Below are 19,500 nucleotides of genomic sequence, written 5' to 3'. Positions count from 1 at the left end.
AGTTAACGATCAATAAAGTAACAGCGACTACAGCAACAGCTTTGACAAACGTGTGTGAGACTCGTTGAAATTTAAAATGTTACTAAAATGCCACCGAAATACCAGGCAAACAGAAATTAATAGAAAGCGAAAAGCTAATTTAATTTCTCGACTTTGAGTGTTATAGCTCTGAGCTTTCTTGCATGTGCTTTATCAACCGCTTACTTTGGCGCCTCATTTAAATCACCAAGCTTGAGTGTTATAGCACTGAGCTTTCTATCAGTTGCATAAGCGATCGTTAAATTTGAATTTTACCCAACAAATTTCATTTTAAATTATCATTTAAACATGGTGATTTTAATTTTTGCCAATTGTTTTCAAATGAACACAAATGATTATTAGGCAACATTTATTTTAATTGAAAGATCAATTTCAATATTCATTGGGAAAAGGTTAACAATGCTATGTTCGCGAGTTCATGACTCTTAACAGCAATGCATGAAATGCCGCTTTCACGTTGGTTCCATCTTGTGCCGAGCACTCAAAGTAGGGAATGAGGAGATCATCGCACCACTTCTGGGCTTCTTGCGTTGACACCTGGATTAAATTGAGTTCAGTAGAGTTGAGTTGAGATGCAGTAATGAATAATTGTAATTACAAGTGAACTTACTGTGCGAGTTCTCTTGTCAATTTTATTGCCTATCACAGCGATAGGAGATGATTTCCCTTCCGGTAAAATTTTTTCAATGCACGATTTTAGCCACGAATCAAGAGCCTCAAATGATTCTCGATTGGAAACATCAAACACGAGAAAACAGCAATGGCTACATCCACACATATCTTTCTTACCAGCCGTCGCCCAAATCTATATATTTTTAGAACCGATTTAGATATGGAATGTAAGTTATAGTATATCTTTCTCACCGATAACTCAAGTCTAGTAGCTTTTAAATAGCGAAACGTTTTTTTAACGGTAAATATAATCGAACTTTCATCCTTGCATTAAAAATCGATGTCTTAGAGAATGCTTTCCAACCAATGGATTCCCTTCCATCACAATTAATACATCCCTTCTAATTTCTTGGGACATGCTTCTTTGTTGATCCTAAAAAAGGTAGAAATACGAGTATTACCTTTTCATTTTTAAATTGCGTTATTAAAATTGTTCTCATATTTCTACGATTATTCCATCCGGAATTTGTGAGTAGAATTCATAACTCAATGTTGAATTAAATGCTTATATAAATTAATGTAATTTAATTAATTAATAATACATATTTCTCACCTTTTATGAATGTTTAAATAAAATTTCAATTGACGACGAAACGTCTTTTTGGATTTCAAATGTTGAACTAACTACTTGCTTAACATTTTTTCTACTTTTTATAGGGATTAGCTGCTGCCAACACAAAGAACTTTATTTACCAAATAGGAGATTTTGTGGTTTACTAATATTATAAAACCATTATTATTCATTCGGTTACGAAAATTCTAATTCTTCGCCATTCATTTCTAAGAATAAATGAAGTTGGATATATAAATCTGCAATTGTAGTCGGTCATAGCTTGCTCTTGAGGTTAATAATAATAATAATAATAATATGAAGAAATTTGAGAAACACATTTGCGATCCAGTACCGCAGTTGGTTTTCTATATAATTTTATTCATTGATACTAAGTAAAGGACAAGTTCGAATTGCATGAAACACCAAATAAATGAAGAAATCCATATTATTATTTATTATTGTATATTTCTGATGAGTAAATTATATAATATTATATAATTATGTAATTTATGAAAATCATGGGATGATCATGAGAATGTTCAAATAATTATATCCTAAAAAGGAATGCAAACATTACGAAAAGGTTTTGTTTTGGCCAGATTGCTTTCCTGACATTAACCCAATAGAAAACATATGGAGTATCTAAGCCTGGCGAACGCTGTTATTAACTAATAATCTTTAATAATTAATCAAAAAATGAATAAAATATTGACTGTACACAAAAATATTTGAATGTGTCGTATAGTTTTGATACTCGTGCAGTCTAGCTAAAATTGAAGCGCGCGTGCTTTATTTACCGTTATTTGAAAACGGAATATCCAAACAGAGTCAAAAATATCGCATTTTATGCATTACTCTTTGTGCTATCATTCCTCATTCTTTATTTTGATCTTTTTCGTTTTCCCATTCTTCCACAAGCGCCGAAAAAATAAATGAACAGGTGTCCTATAATTTTGGGCAGGAGTGTAGGTGTCTATAGGTTTGGTTGTCATCGTTTCAAACACCTGATCCACATTTATGTCATCTTTCGAGGAGCACTCAAAGTAGGGAATTGATAAGGAATTACACCAATCTTGAGCCTCTTGCTTTGACACCTGGATAAAATTGAATGGGAAATTAACGAAAACACAGAGTGAGATTTGAGGAGCACTTACTTCTCTTTCATTTTCCAAGTCAATTTTAGTACCCACAAGAGCAACCGGGAATTCATTAAGGTTCTTTTCTGTTCTTAGAAAAAATTCATTCCGCCAAAAATTAAGACGTTCGAATGATTTTCGACACGTAACATCAAAGACAAAAATGCAGCAATCGGCTGATCTATAGAATGGCGTGCCCATTTTATTAAATCCATCATACCCAGATCTGTCCCAAATCTATAATATCTGTAGTGATTCAGAAGCGAATAAAAATATATTGCATTGTTTCGCTAACCTGCATTGAAAACAAACTGTCATTTCGAATCAATTCCTTTATAAATAGAACCGCTCCAATCGTTTTTTTCAAATTACCAGAATATCCTCCGTACACATACCGATGTACCAGACAAGATTTTCCAACGAACTCGTCCCCCAAAAGCAAGATTTTCAGCATCGATTTATTGTTTTGCGACATGATTATTAGTTGGTCCTTAATTAAAAATAGAATAAATGTTACTTAAAATTTATAAATCAATAATTTTCTATTTTGAAACATTTTAAATATGCATTAAGGTCGAAAAAAAATGTAACGACTGATTTAACAGAGTCAGAGGTAAAAAATCATATTTTTACAAGTAAGAAAGCTACAGTCTAGTGTACTCGACTATGAGATACCCGCTACCCATTTTAAATAAAAGCAATATATGTTGCGGTATTATTCTCAAAATATACCAAATATACTGCAAAATACTAAAAATATACCAAATGGTATACATGGTATATCGATATAGTACCGCATACCATAGACGGCCCAATATACCAGATTGTCAGTCAAAGCGACTAAGACCCCCAGTAAGTAGGCGTTTTTGCCCATAGAAAAGTATTTCTTTAATAACTTCCACAATTTTTATCTGATCGCAACCAAATTTTCAGGAATCATAACTACCATAGTAGTTATTGTATATACCAAAATTCGTAACTTTAGCTTTAAAATTACGCTTGTTATTCGATGTTTTTGATTTGCAGGGGCGGAAGGGGGCGTGGCAAAAATTTGAAACAAACTTGATCTGCCGAGTGTGGAGCAGTGTGCTCATGCAATCCCCAGTGAAAGCATCGAAACGCGCTTCGCGATAATGAACGAACAGATTTCGGCAGAACAGAATCCGAAAAATATTACCTTTTAATTTTTAAATTGCAATATTAAATTGTTCTCATATGATTAATCCATCCGGAAATTAAATGCTTATATTATTATTGTAAATTAATGGTATTTAATTAATGAATAATACATATTTCTCACCTTTTATGAATGTTTTAATAAAATTTCAATTGAAGACCGAACGCCTTATTGGATTTCAAATGTTGAACTGACTACTTCCTTAACATTTCTTCTACTTTTTATAGGGATAAGCTGCTGCTGACACAAATAACTTTATATAGCACATAGTAGATTTGTGGTTTACTAATATTACTATTATTATTCATTAGGTTACGAAAATTCCCATTCTTAATCATTCTTTCCTAAGAATAAATGAAGTTGTATATATAAATCTCCAAGAGTGGTCGATCATAGCTTGCTCTTGAGGTTAATAATAATAATATAAAGAAATTTAAAGAACATATTTACAATCCAGTTCCGCGGTTGCTTTTCTGTATAATTTTATTTTCGAATTGCATGAAATTATTTATTAATACAAATTTTTTATTCGACTCTGAATCAATACAAATATTACAGATTTGGGACACATAGATGATGGATTTAAATATATGGGCATGGCATTATATAGAGCAGCCCATGGCTCCATTTTTGTCTTTGGTGGGGTAGATTTTATTGTAATGGCAAATACAAAGAATCTTAATCGGATTCATCTCAAAATAATAAATTATACATCAGATTTTTGTAATAATAAATAAAATTATGCATTTCTTAGTTGATTTGATTTCATGCAATTCAATGAATAAAATTATACAGAAATCCAACCGTAATTTCTTACTAATAAGTACGTGAAAATAAAATAAATAAATTTATTAATCATTTGTTTGCGATTTCAGATAAAGGAAAAATCAATATAAAGCGGAGGTTTTTTTTGCTGATTGTTAAGTTGCAAATTAACATTGAATCAAAAGTGAATTGAGAGACCCAACAAGTGGACAGGATATAATAGTATTTAATATACAATGTGTAAAGTAATTTCTGCGCTTTGTTAATCAATTATTGTAAGACTGGACAGTACCAAAATTGAATGAATTATCGACATAAGGCTATAGCTTAAAAGGCTTAGAAAAAGCAAACACGACAACTTACAAAAACAATCTAGACTGAACGGCATTTGTAATTGAACTGCAGTCTGGAGACTCAGCTCGTTTTTTCGTATCATAAAATAATGTATCTCAAAACTATTGTTATCAAGGATTAAGCACATATTGTGGTATAGATTATTGCTAATGCGTTTTCACCCTTATGTTTTCTAAGGACTGATTATTTTAGTATCCCGCAAGTTTTAGATTGAAAATTAAATTCTTATAATTGTAAAATTAAACATAACGCCCTGTTGACACGTTCTGAAATTTAAATTTGACGTTTCATTTGATTTTTCGACCTTAAAGCATATTAAAAATGGAAATTAAGTGATTTATAAATTTTAAGTAATATTTCTTTTTATTCAGGTCCAACAAAGAGACATTTTAGGAGACAATAAACCGAAGCTGAATATCTTGATCTTGGGAGACGATTCCGTTGGAAAAACTTCTCTGGTATATCGACATATCAACAAAGAATATTCTGGTGAATGCCAAACAACGTTTGGAGCGGATCTTTTTACAAAGGAATTCATTCTTGATGACACTTTGGTTTCCCTGCAGGTTAGCGAAACAATGCAAAATATTTTTAATCAATTCTGAATCAAGACAAATAATACAGATTTGGGACACAACGGGACATGATGAATTTAAATGTATGGGCATGTCATTCTATGAAGCCGCCCATGGCTGCATTTTTGTCTTTGATGTTACTAGTCGAAAATCATTCGAAAGTCTTAATTCGTGGTGGCAAGGATTTTTTTTTATGACAAATAAAAAAAACACTCCGGTTGGTGTTGTGGGTAACAAAATTGACTTGGAAAATGAACGAAAAGTAAGTGCTCTTCGAATTTTACTGTGTTTTCGTTAACTTAAATTCAATTTTATCCAGGTGTCAAAGCAAGAGGCTCAAGATTGGTGTAATTCCTTATCAATTCCCTACTTTGAGTGCTCCTCAAAAGATGACATAAATGTGCAACAGGTGTTTGAAGCGATGACAGCCAAACTTGTAGACACCTATAAGTTATAATTTGAAATGTATTCCGAAATCCTTCGCATTTCCTTTTCGGTTATAATTATTTGAACATTTTCATGATCATTTATCAAATAATTTTACATAAATTAATAATAAATAATAATATGGATTTATTTTTTTATCTTTATATCAATGAATAAAATTATACAGAAAACCAACCGCGGTACTGGATTGTAAATATGTTCTTTAAATTTCTTTATATTATTATTATTAACCTCAAGAGCAAGCTATGACCGACCAACCTTGGAGTTTTATATATCCAACTTTATTTATTCTTAGAAATGAATAATGAGGATTTGGAATTTTCGTAACCGAATGAATAATAATGGTAATATTAGTAAACGGCAAATCAACTATGTGTTATATAAAGAGTTATTTGTGTCAGCAGCAGCTTATCCCTATAAAAAGTAGAAGAAATGTTAAGGAAGTAGTCAGTTCAACATTTGAAATCCAATAAGGCGTTCGGTCTTCAATTGAAATTTTATTAAAACATTCATAAAAGGTGAGAAATATGTATTATTCATTAATTAAATACCATTAATTTACAATAATAATATAAGCATTTAATTTCCGGATGGATTAATCATATGAGAACAATTTAATATTGCAATTTAAAAATTAAAGTGTAATATTTTTCGGATTCTATTCTGCCGAAATCTGTTCGTTCATTATCGCGAAGCGCGTTTCGATGCTTTCACTGGCGATTGCATGAGCACACTGCTCCACACTCGGCAAGATCAAGTTTGTTTCAAATTTTTGCCACGCCCCCTTCCGCCCCTGCAAATCAAAAACATCGAATAACAAGCGTAATTTTAAAGCTAAAGTTACGAATTTTGGTATATACAATAACTACTATGGTAGTTATGATTCCTGAAAATTTGGTTGCGATCAGATAAAAATTGTGGAAGTTATTAAAGAAATACTTTTCTATGGGCAAAAACGCCTACTTACTGGGGGTCTTAGTCGCTTTGACTGACAATCTGGTATATTGGGCCGTCTATGGTATGCGGTACTATATCGATATACCATGTATACCATTTGGTATATTTTTAGTATTTTGCAGTATATTTGGTATATTTTGAGAATAATACCGCAACATATATTGCTTTTATTTAAAATGGGTAGCGGGTATCTCATAGTCGAGTACACTCGACTGTAGCTTTCTTACTTGTAAAAATATGATTTTTTACCTCTGACTCTGTTAAATCAGTTGTTACATTTTTTCGACCTTAATGCATATTTAAAATGTTTCAAAATAGAAAATTATTGATTTATAAATTTTAAGTAACATTTATTCTATTTTTAATTAAGGACCAACTAATAATCATGTCGCAAAACAATAAATCGATGCTGAAAATCTTGCTTTTGGGGGACGAGTTCGTTGGAAAATCTTCTCTGGTATATCGATATATCAATGAAGAATATTCTGGTAAATGCAAAACAACGATTGGAGTGGATCTATTTAGAAAGGATTTGATTCTAAATCACAATTTGGTTTCCCTGCAGGTTAGCGAAACAATGCAATCAATTTTTATTCGGTTCTGAATCACTACAGTTATTATAGATTTGGGACACATCTGGGTATGATGGATTTAATAGTATGGGCACGTCATTCTATAGATCAACCGATTGCTGCATTTTTATCTTTGATGTTACGCGTCGAAAATCATTCGAAAGTCTTAATTTTTGGCGAGATGGATTTTTTCTAAGAACAGAAAAGAACCCTAATGAATTCCCGGTTGCTCTTGTGGGTACTAAAATTGACTTGGAAAATGAAAGAAAAGTAAGTGCTCCTCAAATCTCACTCTGTGTTTTCGTTAATTTCCACTTCAATTTTATCCAGGTGTCAAAGCAAGAGGCTCAAGATTGGTGTAATTCCTTATCAATTCCCTACTTTGAGTGCTCCGCGAAGGATGACATAAATGTGCAACAGATGTTTGAAGCGATAACAGCCAAACTTGTAGACACCTATAAGTTATAATTTGAAATGTATTCCGAATTCTTTTGCATTCATTTTTAATAATAAATAATAATATGGATTTCTTTATTTATCTTTATATCAATGAATAAAATTATACAGAAAACCAACCGCGGTACTGGACTGCAAATGTGTTCTTCAAATTTCTTCATATTATTATTATTATTATTAACCTCAAGAGCAAGCTATGACCGACTACAATTGGAGATTTATATATCCAACTTCATTTATTCTTAGAAATGAATGGCGAAGAATTAGAATTTTCGTAACCGAATGAATAATAATGGTTTTATAATATTAGTAAACCACAAAATCTCCTATTTGGTAAATAAAGTTCTTTGTGTTGGCAGCAGCTAATCCCTATAAAAAGTAGAAAAAATGTTAAGCAAGTAGTTAGTTCAACATTTGAAATCCAAAAAGACGTTTGGTCTTCAATTGAAATTTTATTTAAACATTCATAAAAGGTGAGAATTATGTATTATTTATTAATTAAATAACATTAATTTATATAAGCATTCAATTCAACATTAATTTATGAATTCTACTCACAAATTCCGGATGGAATAATCATAGATATGTGAACAATTTTAATAACGCAATTTAAAAATTAAAAGATAATATTTATCGGATTCTGTTCTGCCGAAATCTGTGGTTACACTCAAAATTAATTCTTACAATTGTAAAATTAAACATAACGCTCTGTTAACACGTTCTAATTTCAATACAATGCGTTAAAATATTGATTGAAATATATGCAATATAAGATTATATACCTAACCCACATAAAACAACTAATTTTTAAAATATGATATTTTACCTCTGACTCTGTTAAATCTGTCGTTACATTTGTTTTCGACCTTAATGCATATTTAAAATGCTTTAAAATAGAAAATAAGTGATTTATAAATTTATTCTTTTTTTTAAATCAGGACCAACTAATAGACATGTACGAAAACAAGAATATCTTGCTCTTGGGGGACAAGTTCGTTGGAAAAACTTCTCTGTTTGATGCATATATCAACCCAAAACATTCTGGTAAAACAACTCCAACCATGCAATCGGATGTATCTAGAAGTGAATTGGAATCAATTGATGAAAATGAGAATATTGAGAAATTGACAAAGGAAATGATTTGCCTCCAGGTTAGCGAAACAATGCAATATATTTTTAATCGATTCTGAATCAATACAAATAATACAGATTTGGGAGGCATCGAGGCATGATGAATTTAAATATAGAAATGCGCATTGCTGCATTTTTGTCTACGATGTTACAAGTCGAAAATCATTCGAAAATCTTAATTCGTTGTGGGAAGGATTTTTTATGACAAATAAAAAAAACCCTAATGAATTCCCGGTTGCTGTTGTGGGTAACAAAATTGACTTGGAAAATGAACGTAAAGTAAGTGCTTCTCGAATTTTACTGTGTTTTCGTTAACTTAAATTAAATTTTATCCAGGTGTCAAAGCAAGAAGCTATAGATTGGTGTAAATCAACGTTATCAACTGTCTACTTTGAGTGCTCCTCGAAAGATGACATAAATGTGCAACAGGTGTTTGGAGCGATGATAGGCATACTTATAGACATCTATAATTTATAATTTGAAATGTATTCCAAGTTCCTTTGCATTCCTTTATAGGTTATAATTATTTGAACTTTCCCATGATCATAAATTAAATAATTATATTATATAAATTACTCATCAGAAATATGCAATAATAAATAATAATATAGATTTCTGTATTTATTTGGTGTTTCATGCAATTCGAACTCGCCTATTGCTCCATATCAATGAATAAAATAAAATTAATTAATAATAAAATTAAACAGAAACCAACCGATGTATTGAGTTATACTGACGTCTTCTATAAATTTCTTCATATTATTATTATTATTATTAACCTCAAGAGCAAGCTATAACCGACCACCCTTGGAGATTTATATATCCAACTTTATTTATTCTTAGAAAAGGACAAATTATGTAATATTAGTAAGGTAATATTAGTAAACCACAAATCTCCTATTTGCTATATAAAGTTATTTGTGTCAGCAGCAGCTTATCCCTATAAAAAGTAGAAGAAATGTTGAAGACGAAATCAGTTCAACATTTGAAATCCAAAAAGACGTTTGGTCTTCAATTCAAATTTTTATTTAAATATTTAAAAAATGTGAGAAATTTATATTATTTTTTTTTAACTAAATAACATTTATATATATAAGCATTTAATTTATTTAATACCTAACCCATAAAAATAGAAAATAAGTGATTCATAAATTTTAAGTAACATTTATTCTTTTTTTAATTCAGTACCAACTAATAGACACAAAACAATAAATCGATGCTGAAAATCTTGCTCTTGGGGGACGAGTTCGTTGGAAAAACTTCTCTGGTATATCGGAATGTGTACGAAGGATATTCTGGTAAATGTAAAACATCGAGTGGAGCGGATCTATTTATAAAGGATTTGATTCTAAATGACAGTTTGGTTTCAATGCAGGTTAGCGAAACAATGCAATTAATTTATATTCGATTCTGATTCACTACAGATATTATAGACTTGGGACACAAATGGGCTTGTACGATATGATAATATGGGCACGGCATTATATAGATCAGTCGATTGCTGCATTTTTGTCTTTGATGTTACGTGTCGAAATTCATTTGAAAGTCTTAAGATTCGGAGGTTTGAATTTTTTATGATAACAAATAAGGAGAATCCTAATGAATTCCCGGTTGCTGTTGTGGGTACTAAAATTGACTTAGAATCTAAAAGAAAAGTAAGTGCTCCTCAAATTTTACTGTGTTTTCATTAACTTAAATTCAATTTTATCCAGGTGTCAAAGCAAGAGGCTGAAGATTGGTGTAAATCGTTTTCCATTCCCTACTTTGAGTACTCCTCAAAAGATGATATCAATGTGCATCAGGTGTTTGAAGCGATGACAGCCAAACATTTAGTTATAACTTGAAATGTATTCCGAATTCCTTCGCATTTCTTTTTCGATTATAATTATTTTAACATTTTCATGATCATTAATCGAATAGCTTTACATAAATTATTCATGAGAAATTTGTAATAATAAATAATAATATGGATTTCTTTATTTATCTGATTTCATGCAATTCGTACTTGCCTTTTACTTAATATCAATGAATAAAATTATACAGAAAACCAACCGCGGTACTGGATTGCAAATTCTTCATATTATTATTATTAACCTCAAGGGCAAGCTAAGACCGACCACCTTTGGAGATTTATATATTCAACTTCATTTATTCTTAGAAAAGAATGAAGAATTGAAATTTTCGTAACCGAATGAATAATAATGGTAATATTAGTAAACGACAATTCTACTATGTGCTATATAAAGTTCTTTGTGTCAGCAGCAGCTTATTCCTATAAAAAGTAGAGAAAATGTTGAAGAAGAAGTCAGTCCAACATTTGAAATCCAATAAGGCGTTTGGTCTTCAATTTAAATATTATTTAATCATTCATAAAAAGTGAGATATGTATTATTTATTAATTAAATAACATTAATATATAAGCATCGAAGTGTGACCGCGAGGTTTATTAATATAAGTTGTAATAAATGCAATCTGGTTACACTCAAATTTAATTCTTACGATTGTAAAATTAAACATAACGCCCTGTTGACACGTTCTAATGTCAATACAATGTGTTAAAAAATTGATTGAAATATATGTAATATTAGATTAAATACCTAATCCATTTAAAACAACTAATTTTTATACCCTCTACCCATAGGGTAGAAGGGTATTATGACTTTGTACCCGCAGGAAATGTATGTAACAGGTAGAACGAGGCATCTTCGACCCTATAAAGTATATATATTCTTGATCAGCGTCAACAACCGAGACGATCTAGCCATGTCCGTCTGTCCGTATAAAACACTGGATCTCAGAGACTATAAGAGATAGAGCTATAAATTTTTTTTCGACAGCATTTTTTATGTTTGCATGCAGAACAAGTTTGTTTCAAAATTTTTCCACGCCCCCTTCCGCCCCCGCAAATCAAAAAAATCGAATAGCAAGCGTACTTTTAAAGCTAGAGTTGCGCAGTAAGTTTTGGTATATACAATAATTACTATATAATTATGATTCCTGAAAATTTGGTTGCGATCAGATAAAAATTGTCGAAGTTATTAAAGAAATACTTTTGTATGGGCAAAAATGCCTACTTACAAGGGGTCTTAGTTGCTTTGGCTGACAATCTGGTATATTGTGCTGTCTATGGTATATTTTCAATGCGGTACTATATCGATATACCAAATATACCAATTGGTATTTTTTAATATTTTTGCAGTATAACCGGTATATTTTAGGAAAAATACCGCAAAATATGTTGCTTTTATTCAAAATGGGTAGCGGGTATCTCACAGTTGAGTACACTCGACTGTAGCTTTCTTACTTGTTTTAATTCAGGACCAACTAATGGACTTGTCACAATACTTTAAACCGTTGCGGAATATCTTGCTCTTGGGGGACGAGTTCGTTGGAAAAACTTCTCTGATAAAAGGATATATAAACAAAGAAAATTCTGGTAAATGCAGAACATCATATGGAGCGGATCTATTTACAAAGGAATTGATTCTAAATGACAGTTTGGTTTCCCTGCAGGTTAGTGAAACAATGCAATATATTTTTAATCGATTCTGAATCAAGACAAATAATACAGATCTGGGAGATATTGGGGTATGATGGATTTAATAATAAGAGCACGAAATTCTATAGAGCAGCCCATGGCTGCATTTTAGTCTTTGATGTCACGCGTCGAAAATCATTCGAAAGTCTTAATTCGTGGTGGCGTCGATTTTTTTTTATGACAAATAAAAAAAACCCTGATGAATTCCCGGTTGCTGTTGTGGGTAACAAAATTGACTTGGAAAATGATAGAAAAGTAAGTGCTCCTCGAATTTTACTGTGTTTTCGTTAACTTAAATTCAATTTTATCCAGGTGTCAAAGCAAGAGGCTCTAGATTGGTGTAATTCCTTATCAATTCCCTACTTTGAGTGCTCCTCGAAAGATGATATAAATGTGGATCAGGTGTTTGAAACGATGATAGGCAAAATGGAAAAAATCTAAAAGTTATAATTTGGAAAGTATTCCAAATTCCTTTGCATTCCTTTTTAGGTTATAATTATTTGAACTTTCCCATGATCATAAATTAAATAATTATATTATATAAATTACTCATCAGAAATATGCAATAATAAATAATAATATAGATTTCTGTATTTATTTGGTGTTTCATACAATTCGAACTCGTCTATTGCTCCATATCAATGAATAAAATTATACAGAAACCAACCGATGTATTGAGTTATACTGACGTCTTTTTTAAATTTCCTCATATTATTATTATTAATAACCTCAAGAGCAAGCTATCACCGACCACCCTTGGAGATTTATATATCCAACTTTATTTATTCTTAGAAAAGGACGAATTATGTAATATTAGTAAGGTAATATTAATAAACCACAAATCTCCTATTTGCTATATAAAGTTCTTTGTGTCAGCAGCAGCTTATCCCTATAAAAAGTAGAGAAAATGTTGAAGAAGAAGTCAGTTCAACATTTAAAATCCAAAAAGACGTTTGGTCTTCAATTGAAATAGTATTTAAACATTCATAAAAGGTGAGAAATATATATTATTAATTAATTAAATTACATTAATTTATATAAGCATTTAATTCAACATTAATTTATGAATTCTACTCATAAATTCCGGATGGAATAATCATAGAAATATGAGAACAATTTTAATTACGCAATTTAAAAATGAAAAGGTAATATAAGATTTATACTTTTTCAGGATTAACAAAGAAGCATGTCCAAAGAAATTAGAAGGGATGTAACAGTCGTGATCGAAGGGAATCCATTGGTTGGAAAGAATTCTCTAAGACATCGATTTGTAGATTTATCGTTTCCTTCCAAAGATGAGAGTTCGTCTGTATGGACCGCCAAGAAAACGTTTTTCTATTTAGAAGCTACTAGACTTGAGTTATCGGTAAGAAAGATATACGATAACTTACATTCCATTTCTAAATCGGTTCAAAAAATATATAGATTTGGGTGACGGCTGGTAAGAAACAACGTCGAACTCAGAAACCAGATTTCTATACATCTAGCGATTGCTGTTTTCTCGTATTTGATGTTTCTAATCGAGAATCATTTAAAGCACTTGATTCGTGGCGACATTGGTGCTTTGAAAAGATTGCGCAGAAACAGAAATTATTTCCTATCGCTGTGATAGGCAATAAAATTGACAAGAAAACTCGCACCGTAAGTTCACTTGTAATTACAATTATTCGTTGCTGCATCTCAACTCAACTCTACTGAACTCAATTTAATCCAGGTGTCAACACAAGAAGCCCAGAAGTGGTGCGATGATCTCCTCATTCCCTACTTCGAGTGCTCGGCACAAGATGGAACCAACGTGAAAGCGGCATTTGAGGCATTGCTGTTAAGAGTCATGAACTCGCGAACATAGCAGTGTGAACCTTTCTCCCAATGAATATTCAAATTGATCTTTCAATTAAAATAAATATTGTTTAATAATCATTTGTGTTCATTTGAAAACAATTGGCAAAAATTAAAATTACCATGTTTAAATGATAATTTAAAATGAAATTTGTTGGGTGAAATTCAAATTGAACGATCGCTTAAGCAACTGATAGAAAGCTCAGTGCTATAACACTCAAGCTTCAGGATTTAAATGAGGCACCAAAGTAAGTGGTTGATGAAGCACATGCAAGAAAGCTCAGAGCTATAACACTCAACATCGAGAAATTAAATTAGCTTTTCGCTTTCCATTAATTTCTGTTTGCCTGGTATTTCGGTGGCATTTTAGTAACATTTTGAGTTTCAGCGAGTCTCACACACGTTTGTCAAAGCTGTTGCTGTAGTCGCTGTTACTTTATTGATCGTTAACTTAAAAAAATAGAATTTTAAATCTAACAACTAAAATTAAAGTAGGCCCTTTGCAAAGCTCGGCTCTGCGGTGGAGAGTTGTGGGAGAGCGAGAAGTTGAGTGCACTAGAACTTGAGTGCTTGCATCTGCGTAAGCGCATTGTGGGTAAGCGAAAAGCATCGAGTGCTTTTCGATCGGGGGAGCGGAGAGTGAGCCACTCACCTACAATGCGCTCGCTTCAACAGTAATGTCCACTTAAACGGAAGCTCAGCAAAATTTACAGCTTGCTGCCAATTTTTGTTTGCCTGGTACTTTAGCTGTTTTTATACCCGCTATCCATAGGATAGAAGGGTATTATAACTTTGTGCCGGAAGAAAATGTATGTAACGGGTAGAAGGAGGCATCTCCGACCCTATAAAGTATATATATTCTTGATCAGCGTCAACAACCGAGACGATCTAGCCAAGTCCGTCTGTCCCTATGAAACACTGGATCTCAGAGACTATAAGAGATAGAGCTATACATTTTTTTCGGCAGCATTTGCTATGTTTGCACGCAGATCAAGTTTGTTTCAAATTTTTGACACGCCCACTTCCGCCCCCGCAAAATCGAATAACAAGCGTAATTTTAAAGCAAGAGTTGGTATATATAATAATAACTATAGTAGTTATGATTCCTGAAAATTTGGTTGCGATCAGATAAAAATTGTCGAAGTTATTAAAGAAATACTTTTGTATGGGCAAAAACGCCTACTTACTAGGGGTCTTAAATGCTTTGGCTGACAATCTGGTATATTGTGCCATCTATGGTATATTTTGAATGCGGTACTATATCGATATATTTTATTCTTAGAAATGAATGATGAAGAATTGAAATTTTCGTAACCGAATGAATAATAATGGTAATATTAGTAAACCACAATTCTCTCATTTGTTATATGAAGTTCTTTGTGTCAGCAGCAGCTTATTCCTATAAAAAGTAGAATAAATTTTAAGGAAGTAGTCAGTTCAACATTTGAAATTCAATAAGTCGTTTGGTCTTCAATTGAAATATTATTTAATCATTAATAAATGGTGAGATATGTATTAATTGTATTAATTAAATAAAATTAATTTATATAAGCATATGACTTCACGAACACTCTTCTGTTTCAACCGACTTTGTTCTATATAATTTACATCAAGTTCTTCTGGACTTTGCACATCCTATAACTTTCGCAAACTTTCCTGTGGATACTTGTAACGTCTATTGTTCTGTGTGTTGACTTTAAAACGTATCTGTCTCCATCCAATACCTCGGCACCCAAAAAAGGTCCTTTGAATCTTCGATTGCTGTCTCTCGCTGTTTTTAAGAAAACACAAAATCAAATTTTGTCTTCTCATATCTAGTGACCTCTTCTATGTTCTTAGGAGCAACGACACTAGGAATTCTATTTTCTTTAAATTTGGATGTATCTCCTCCGCTTTTATCCCATAACCAATTTAATCTCAAGAAAAATCATTTTGAAATGTTAAATGAGAATCCTGCCTTCACTAGAATGTCCAATACACGTTGGAACCGCTCATATGCTTCTTCCTTCTATACAAGATTTTGACAATTGCTTTAGTAATGATATTCAAACTTATTTTTATTTTTTTAATTTCCGAGCATTTCAGTTTCAATCTTATCAAACTTTAGTTTGAACAAGAAACTTCCACTAATAACCCCCACCAACGAACTTATTAGAAACGTTTTCTTTAATTAATGAGCACTCAGCTCCGAATCAAATGTAATTGGAAATCTCTCAGCCTCGTACTCGATTGAGGCTACACCATAGCTTACAGCTCCACTTTATTTTCCGATCGTACTCCTCTTTGGACCTGGACACTCATTCCAACTTTCACCATTGCTTCGATGGTTGTTAAGAAGATTCACAATAACGGAGGCTGGCGTCTCAGATGTCTCGTATCACTGCTCAAACAATTGACGGAACTGTTGCCAGGTTATTCCAGGATAATGGTTCTGCTCGTAAAATTATGTCTGGATTATATTTCGGCAAGCAGATCTCGCTATTATGTTGCAACTCGCTCGCCGGCATCTCTAGCCCCTTAATCAGTGCCAAAAAATGTCGATTTTGTTGCTCTATCAACGCGAAGTTTGTAGAAGTTTGGTAAGGGCCGAATCCCACTTCTGATGTCGGATTCTGTTCTCCCGAAATCTGTTCTACCCATAGGGTAGAAGGGTATTATGACTTTGTGCCCGCAGGAAATGTATGTAACAGGTAGAACGAGGCATCAACGTCAACAGCTGTCTGTCCGTCCGTCCGTATGAAAAATTGTCGAAGTTATTAAAGAAATACTTTTGTATGGACAAAAACGCCTACTTACTAGGGGTCTTAGTTGCTTTGGCTGACAATCTGGTATATTGTGCCGTCTATGGTATATTTTGAATGCGGTACTATATCGACATACCAAATATACTATTCGGTAATTTTTTTATTGTTTTGTAGTATTTTCGGTATATTTTATAAATAATACCGTTTTTATTCAAAATGGTAGCGGATATCTCACAGTCGACTGTAGCTTTCTTACTTGTTTTAATTCAGGACCAACTAATGGACATATCACTATACATAAAATCGAGGCCGAATATCGTGCTCTTGGGGGACGATTTCGTTGGAAAAACTTCTCTGATATATCGATATATCAACGAAGAAACTTCTGGTAAATGCGAAACATTGAGAGGAGCGGATCTATTTACAAAGGAATTGACTATAAATGACATTTTGTTTTCCCTGAAGGTTAGCGAAACAATGCAATATATTTTTAATCGATTCTAAATCAAGACAAATAATACAGATTTGGGAATGGGGGCATGAAGGACTTTTTGATACGAGCACATCATCCTATAGAAAAATCAATTGCTGCATTTTTGTCTTTGATGTTACATATCGGAAATCATTTGAAAGTCTTAATTTTTGGCGGGATAAATTTTTTCTAAGAGCAGAAAAGAATCCTAATGAATTCCCGGTTGCTCTTGTGGGCACTAAAATTGACTTGGAAAATGAAAGAGAAGTAAGTGCTCCTCGAATTTTACTGTGTTTCTGTTAACTTAAGATAAATTTTATCCAGGTGTCAAAACAAGAGGCTGAAGATTGGTGTAAATCGTTCTCAATTCCCTACTTTGAGTGCTCCGCGAAAGATGACATAAATGTACAAGACGTGTTTGAAGCGATGACAGCCAAACTTGCAATGAAATGTATTCCAAAAGAAATTAGGATACGCAATAATAAATAATAATATTGATTTTTTTATTTGTTTGGTGTTCCATGCAATTCGAACTCGCCTTTTGCTCCATATTATTATTATTAACCTCAAGAGCAAGCTATGATCGACCACCCTTGGAGTTTTATATATCCCCCTTCATTTATTCTTAGAAATGAATAATGAAGATTTGGAATTTTCGTAACCGAATGAATAATAGTTGTAATATTAGTAAACCACAAATCTACTATGTGCTATATAAAGTTCTTTGTGTTAGCAGCAGCTTTTTCCTATAAAAAGTAGAAAAAATGTTGAAGAAGAAATCAGTTCAACATTTGAAATCCAATAAGGCGTTTGGTCTTCAATTGCAATATTATTTCAACATTCATAAAAGGTGAGAAATACATATGTATTATTTATTAATTACATAACATTAATCTAATAATAATTTATTAATATACTAAAATTGTGACAAAATACAAGCCGCTCTGTTTACACGCTCTAATTTCAATACAATCTTTTACCTCTGACTCTGTTAAATCTGTCGTTATATTTGTTTTCGACCTTAGTGCATATTTAAAATGCTTAAAAAAAGAAAATGACTGATTTATAAATTTTAATTAACATTTATTCTTTTTTTTAATTCAGGACCAACAAACAATAAACCGATGCTAAATATTTTGCTCTTGGGCAACAAGACCGTTGGAAAAACTTCTTTGGCATGTCGATATATCAATGAAGAATATTCTGGTAAATGCAAAACAACGATTGGAGTGGATCTATTTAGAAAGGATTTGATTCTAAATCACAATTTGGTTTCCGTGCAGGTTAGCGAAACAATGCAATCAATTTTTATTCGATTCTGAATCCCTACAGATATTATAGATTTGGGACACATCAAGGCATGATGGATTTAAAGGTACGGGCGAGGTATTCTATAGAGAAGCCCATTGCTGCATTTTAGTCTTTGATGTTACGTGTCGAAAATCATTCGAAAGTCTTAATTTTTGGCGGAATGAATTTTTTGTAATGGCAAATAAACAGAATCCTTACGAATTCCCGGTTACTGTTGTGGGTACTAAAATTGACTTGGAAAATGATAGAAAAGTAAGTGCTCCTCAAATCTCACTCTGTGTTTTCGTTAATTTCCACTTCAATTTTATCCAGGTGTCAAAACAAGAGGCTCAAGATTGGTGTAAATCGTTTTCCATTCCCTACTTTGAGTGCTCCTCGAAGGATGACATAAATGTGCAACAGGTGTTTGAAGCGATGACAGCCAAACTTGTAGACACCTATAAGTTATAATTTAAAATGTATTCATGCAATTCGAAATTGCTTTTTACTAAATATCACTGAATAAAATTATACAGAAAACCAACCGCGGTACTGGATTGCAAATGTGTTCTTCAAATTTCTTCATATTATTATTATTAACCTCAAGGATACTTCATTTATTCTTAGAATTTGAATTTTTGTACCCGAGTGAATAATAATAATAATAATGGTTTTATAATATGTACTAAACCACAAATCTCCTATATGCTATATGAAGTTTGTTGTGTTAGCTGAAGCTAATCCCTATAAAAAGTAGAACAATTTTGAAGAAATATTTTGAAA

At 32.1% G+C, this 19,500-nt stretch overlaps 2 protein-coding genes and 2 long non-coding RNA genes across 11 annotated transcripts; 3 read left to right on the top strand and 1 right to left on the bottom strand.

Moving 5' to 3' along the window:
- Positions 1-434: 434 nt before the first annotated feature.
- LOC117576202 (ras-like protein RAS2) lies at positions 435-2,875 on the bottom strand. The gene is made up of 3 exons (XM_052006917.1): positions 2,773-2,875; positions 2,419-2,486; positions 435-576 (listed from the first exon to the last, which is right to left on the bottom strand). Exons 1-3 carry the CDS (start codon positions 2,873-2,875, stop codon positions 442-444), a joined length of 306 nt encoding a protein of 101 aa, XP_051862877.1. The 3' UTR covers positions 435-441.
- A 2,126-nt stretch (positions 2,876-5,001) lies between these two features.
- Positions 5,002-5,785, top strand: LOC117575395 (uncharacterized). Its single transcript, XR_007955419.1, has 3 exons — positions 5,002-5,262; positions 5,321-5,533; positions 5,591-5,785. It is a non-coding gene; the product is annotated as an uncharacterized LOC117575395 (long non-coding RNA).
- A 1,298-nt stretch (positions 5,786-7,083) lies between these two features.
- Positions 7,084-19,196, top strand: LOC117574966 (ras-related protein Rab-7a-like). 8 transcript variants are annotated; one of them, XM_052007755.1, is made up of 4 exons: positions 7,099-7,219; positions 10,189-10,209; positions 18,769-18,990; positions 19,051-19,196. In XM_052007755.1, exons 2-4 carry the CDS (start codon positions 10,204-10,206, stop codon positions 19,186-19,188), a joined length of 366 nt encoding a protein of 121 aa, XP_051863715.1. In that variant the 5' UTR covers positions 7,099-7,219; positions 10,189-10,203; the 3' UTR covers positions 19,189-19,196. The 8 variants fall into 8 exon arrangements, 5 of the variants coding, with proteins under 5 accessions (XP_051863715.1, XP_051863716.1, XP_034114189.1 ...); XM_034258298.2 differs by lacking the exons at positions 7,099-7,219; positions 10,189-10,209; positions 18,769-18,990; positions 19,051-19,196 and adding exons at positions 15,637-15,714; positions 17,226-17,420; positions 17,479-17,694; positions 17,752-18,028; XM_052007754.1 differs by lacking the exons at positions 7,099-7,219; positions 10,189-10,209; positions 18,769-18,990 and adding exons at positions 15,650-15,714; positions 17,226-17,420; positions 17,479-17,694.
- Positions 11,152-12,607, top strand: LOC127566132 (uncharacterized). Its single transcript, XR_007955420.1, has 3 exons — positions 11,152-11,210; positions 12,153-12,347; positions 12,406-12,607. It is a non-coding gene; the product is annotated as an uncharacterized LOC127566132 (long non-coding RNA).
- Positions 19,197-19,500: the final 304 nt, after the last annotated feature.

The sequence above is a fragment of the Drosophila albomicans genome, chromosome 2R (assembly GCF_009650485.2).
Source record: "Drosophila albomicans strain 15112-1751.03 chromosome 2R, ASM965048v2, whole genome shotgun sequence".
In the NCBI taxonomy this organism is placed as follows: Eukaryota; Metazoa; Arthropoda; class Insecta; order Diptera; family Drosophilidae; genus Drosophila; species Drosophila albomicans.
Note: the sequence above shows the minus strand (reverse complement) of the source record. Positions and strands in the feature narration are given on the sequence as shown.

Bases quoted from the DNA above. Each gene is read 5' to 3' on its own strand.
- LOC117576202 (XM_052006917.1), bottom strand. From the start codon at position 2,875: ATGTCGCAAAACAATAAATCGATGCTGAAAATCTTGCTTTTGGGGGAC. The intron at 2,487-2,772 runs GTAATTTGAAAA...TTCTAAGAACAG, and splicing joins TGTGTACGGAGGATATTCTG to AAAAGAACCTTAATGAATTC. The intron at 577-2,418 runs GTAAGTGCTCCT...AATTTAATCCAG, and splicing joins ACTTGGAAAATGAAAGAGAA to GTGTCAACGCAAGAAGCCCA.
- LOC117574966 (XM_034258298.2), top strand. The intron at 17,421-17,478 runs GTTAGCGAAACA...CAAATAATACAG, and splicing joins ACATTTTGTTTTCCCTGAAG to ATTTGGGAATGGGGGCATGA. The intron at 17,695-17,751 runs GTAAGTGCTCCT...AATTTTATCCAG, and splicing joins ACTTGGAAAATGAAAGAGAA to GTGTCAAAACAAGAGGCTGA.